The sequence below is a fragment of the Plectropomus leopardus genome, unplaced genomic scaffold (genome assembly GCF_008729295.1).
Source record: "Plectropomus leopardus isolate mb unplaced genomic scaffold, YSFRI_Pleo_2.0 unplaced_scaffold3664, whole genome shotgun sequence".
Taxonomy (NCBI): domain Eukaryota; kingdom Metazoa; phylum Chordata; class Actinopteri; order Perciformes; family Serranidae; genus Plectropomus; species Plectropomus leopardus.
In genome coordinates, this window is record NW_024640063.1 from 1 (window position 1) to 5,045 (window position 5,045).

The 5,045-nt window shown below is 42.1% G+C and overlaps 1 protein-coding gene across 1 annotated transcript; it reads right to left on the reverse strand.

Moving 5' to 3' along the window:
- Nucleotides 1-44: 44 nt before the first annotated feature.
- Nucleotides 45-4,858, reverse strand: LOC121938867 (alpha-aminoadipic semialdehyde synthase, mitochondrial-like; the record flags this gene model as incomplete). The annotated part of the gene is made up of 3 exons (XM_042482022.1): nt 4,728-4,858; nt 1,382-1,614; nt 45-221 (listed from the first exon to the last, which is right to left on the reverse strand). Coding segments are annotated over exons 2-3 (396 nt in total), but the record flags the coding sequence as incomplete, so codon positions are not given.
- Nucleotides 4,859-5,045: the final 187 nt, after the last annotated feature.

Consider the following 5,045-nt stretch of genomic DNA (forward strand, 5'->3'; position numbering starts at 1 on the left):
ACCACAGTGCAGGAATTTTGGGGGCATCTTTTGAGCGCTCTCACCTTCTTGAGCAGGTCATCCAGGAGCCCCATGTTGGCCTCCTGAGCCTTGATGGTGTGGGAGAAGAACGCGTACGTCTTCTTGGGAATGACCTTCTCCTCCGGCGGCCTCTTCACCCCGATGATGAGAGACGCCTCCGAGAGGTCCTCCTGAATGACGGCCCCCGCCCTCGCGTAGTACTGCGAACGAAGCACAGGCTGAATTAGACGGCTGGCAGAAGCACTCACGCTTCTTTAACACTGTTTTTATTATTCATACAGTCATTAGCCATAGCCGCAGGGTCCCGACAGGCGGGGGGGGGCACCCCGCACGGGTCGCCAGACTATCACAAGGCCGACACACAGAAACAGACAACCATTCAGGCTCACATTCACACCTACGAGCAATTAGAGTCACAAGTTAACCTGCGTGTCTTTGGACTGCAGGAGGAAGCTGGAGAACCCGAGAAAACCCACGCTGACACACGGAGAACACGCAAACTCCACACGGAAGGGCCCCCGCCCTCTTACTGTGAGGTGACAGCCAATGCCTTCACATGATGTCAGGAAAAGTCGAATTATTGTGTTAGTCCAACTAGAATTGGACTTTTAAAATACACGTAAACATGTTAATCCGACTAAAACCGGACTAACTAATCGAATTTCTCGAAATCAGACTAAGACAGATAACGTGATTGGAAGTCGAGCTTTTTCGTTATTTAAACACCTCAGTCAGACTTTAACTGGACTCGGCGTTCTGTGTGTCCTCTTGGCCGCCGCCCCGCCGCCCCGCGGGGGTTAGGGATGGGACTGAGCAGGGAAGGGCTGCTGCAGAACAGGTCAGGCTTTTTAAAATGTCAACACTGAGAGGAACTTTATGTGTTTATGTCAGGGACATACAACTTGAAAAGGTAGTATTTTATATTTATTTTGAATAAAATATTTACACCCCAGCCACCCCCTCCTCTGATAAATAAAGTACAGTCCCACAACACAGAGGCTGAGTGACATCCTGCTGAGAACGCAAAACATATTTTAACCACCTAAAAAAATCAATATCAGCTTAAGTGTTGAGTATATTTGAATCTTGTCTTTATCTTCCTCAGCAGCAGAGCAGCAGCTCCGCCGTTCAGTGGAATAAAATGACCGTTTTTCTCAGTTTTGGGCTTTCTGACAGCGAGGTAAAGCAGTTAAAGTACACTAAATATAGTGCACATCCAACTGATATTGATTTTTTAGGTGGCTTCAAACCAATCAGTGAAGTCAGAGTTTGCTCAGCACCGTTTGGTTATATGTACATAACAGGGCGGTTTCTACACCAAAGTTACGTAAATAAACAGTTAAACCGCTCAGTGGCTCACCTTCTCGTGGATGGCTCTGCGGTTGGATGGTTGCACTAGGACCTTGACGCCGGCGTTGGTGAGCTCTTTGACGTGTCGAGGGGCCAGCGGCGCCCTCCTTTCCCAGGGGTTGACGTCCTCGCGGCGGATAGCCATGATGGCTCTGTGGTGCTCGTAGCGGCGCTGGCCTGCGAGGCAGCTCCGCGTCCTCTTACCATGGTGACTAAGGAGTCTGAACATGACTTCGCCCCCCCCTGCTCTGGGACAAAGACACAGCGTCACAGACTGCCGACCTCGACGTATTTATAGAACACGCAGACTCATGACCTTCAGTGGGAAGCGTACTGTACCTCTATGAAATTACACAAAGCTTATTACAGGGATAGTTCCCCCGGAAAATGAAAATTCAGTCATTTTCTACTCCATCTAACGCTGATGGAAAGTCAGGTGAAGTTTTATAGTCCAGAAAACACTGCTGGAGGTTCACAGGAGAAAGCTGTTACACTAGTGACCAGGATTCAAATGTAAAAAAAATACAATAAAACCACAAAATGTCTCCATACTGCTTGTCTATAATAAGTAATTCAAGTTTCCTGAAGCCCTGACATGCAGAGTTGTTTTGAAAAACGTCACTGACACCGTGTTTTTGTCCCACATTTTAGCACTATCCTACATGAGAAGCTACAGGCTACAGTACAAAATATGTCGAAAAATATGGCGTCAGCAGAACAATTGGATTACTTCAGGCGAGCAGTATGGAGACATTCTAGGGTTTTATTACAACGTTTATTACAACGTTTAAATCCTGGTCACTAAAAGCTTTAGTTGTTTGGGAGACGACTGCAACACATTTTTCCTGTAAAACTGCAGCAGTGTTTTGTGGATTGCAAAACTCCCCCTGACCTTCCGTCAGCAGGGTGAGCAAACAGTAACTGAATTTTCATTCTTGGGATGACTGTCCCTGTAGTTTTGCAAAAATACTAGGAATAGGCGTGTATTTCTTGTACGATGCATTATTGTAGCCTCTGAGGAAAGAGCATGGGGATATGACTTACAGTAAAGGGGGAAGTATGTCTGAGAGGTCAGAGGTCAAGTTTGCTGCTGGGAGAGAGCTGCAGACGAGCAGGTGGTTTTGACAGAGCAGAAAAACTCGAGCGAGACAGACCTGCAGTAAAACTACAACACACTAATTCAACTGCTGAGGACACAGAAGACGACAGGAAGAGTTTTAAACAACATAAACATCCCTGAACAGCACAGATGCTATAATCATAAACTCTGGTTTAAGATGAGGATCACTGAGTTATCTATTCATGTGGATTACTTTAGCTCCTTTTACACTGCCTGTTCAAGGCAGAAAGTGTCGCACATTATGTCTCTCCGTTCTGTAGAAAAGGTACGAGGCCACAGAGGTACCAACAACGCCGAAACCTTGTCCACTTAAAGGGACAGCTGGTAGGACGGGATTATGGACGGGTGTGACGTTTTGACAATGTGCTATGCATGCGACCCACCAAAAGCAACAGATAGCGGCCAACTCAAAGAATAATAACTGTGGACGTAAATGTCTACATATCGGGAAAACAATGAGGAAAGACAATTATACAGCACATTTCATACCCAAAGTGCTTCACAGATTAATCAAGTCAAAGTTCACTGTAGGACAATCACATGGCATTCACCAAAGGGCTGAAGAAATATCATTTCAGTTTGATCTATAAATTCCAATATCACAAATCACAAACCGCCTCAAGAGGCTTTACAACATATGACATCCCTCTGTCCTCGGACCCTCACAAGAGATAAGATCCCAACCTCCCACATCACCATAAATAAAGTGGTTTTTGAGATACACGTTATTTACAGCGGTGAAATATTTTGTTACAATACTTAAGTGCTTAACTCAAGTTTTTATATTTATGTCAACTTTCGCTTTAAACCACCACGTTTCCTAAATAAAATATACTTTTACACCACCAAATGTTCATTCAGCATTTAGTTTCTTACTAAAAAAAAATAGGGAAGGAATTAGGAAGGAAAAACTGAATTTTGCTCTTTACATCCTTTAAATTGTTAAAAAAAATACAGTTCTTCAAATAATACTTACAAAATGCAGCTAAAAGTGTTTTACATGCAATAGTGCTAAAAATCAAATCTAACAATATGTAGAACTATATATATTTATACTATAAAACAAATATTAAACAACAAAAGTAAAAGCACATGAATAGCATAAAACAAGTTTATAAGAAACAACAGCTGTAATATGAGAGTAAACATCGTAATATCAACATTTAGACTATTTCTTGTTATTACCAGCATGTAATGGTACTTTTACTTCCAGTACTTACTTATATTTTACTCTCTGAAACCTGAGCAAACTGCCTTGATTTATTTTAAAAGCAACATTACGAATTTACCAAGAAATAAGCAAAAAATTAGTAAAAAGTACAACAAAAAATTAGCAGAAAACACAAGCAAGAAACTCCAGAAAGTTTAACAAAAAAAGGAAAAGACCTGAAAAAGAGGTGCTTAAAGATTATGATAATTCTGTTAACATATTTTTATATATTTAATTATGATAATCCTAAATATAGTTCTATGGACATTTTTGATTTTCTAAGTATTGCAATTTGTGGTACATTCCTTGCAAGTTGCTCATTGCCATTTTACCATGTTTCTGAAAAACAATATTCGGGGTACAAAGGTGTAAATACATGTGAATGCGCGTGCAGCAAGCAAAGTGATATTTATTTGGATTATACTTTTGATACTTCAGTACTGTAAATATCAGATGCTTTATGATTTTTACTCGAGTAATATTTTTATAAGGGGATTTAAACTATGGCGTTTTTCTGGTATGAAATCAGTATCAGTGTGGTTTCAGGTATTTGTTGCACCTCTGGTTCTCTGGTGAGTTTGGCTCAGTCAAGCTAGCTGTCCCCCCTGTTTACAGTCTTTATGCTAAGCTAAGCTACAGCTAGCCGGCTGCTAGCTTAGCAGCCCCTCGAGGGTCCCACAGCTGCTTACAGTAGACCCGATGCATTAGCTAACACTCGCAACAGCACTACGAAACCAATAAATACGACTTCTGTAACGTTAACAGAGACGTGGTTTTGTATATAAGTACAGCGGAATGTATAAATGACACCTGTTGAGGAGTAAAACTTTAATTCAGCGGTCATTTTTGGGGTCAGTGTTGACTTCCGCAAACACGCGCTTTAAATGTGTAAAAATGTGAATGGGGTTTGGTCTGTGTGGCTTTAAAAGCCCAGACGGGTCAGCACCGGGTCAACGCTCTCGTGCTTTACACGCGTTAATTTAAATTTATCGATGCATTGATCGATTAACGATCGATCGGACTCACCTTTTTGACCGGTCTGTGGTTCGCCGAGCCCGCTCCTGGTGAGCAAATGTGTCGACAGTTCACCGACAACACACCGGAGTGTCACGCAGAGGTGAGCAGACCCGCAACCTCCCACCGGACTGGGGCTCACGCGCGCACAGTCAACTAATCCACTTCCGGTTGGAATTTCAAAATAAGGCACGCGTTTCCGGTCCGTTACAGAGATGATTTAACGTGAACCATTGACTGTTTAAAATGCAACGCAATAATTATATATAAAATGGATATATATCATATACAATTCTATATATTCTATATAATTATACATAAAATATATAA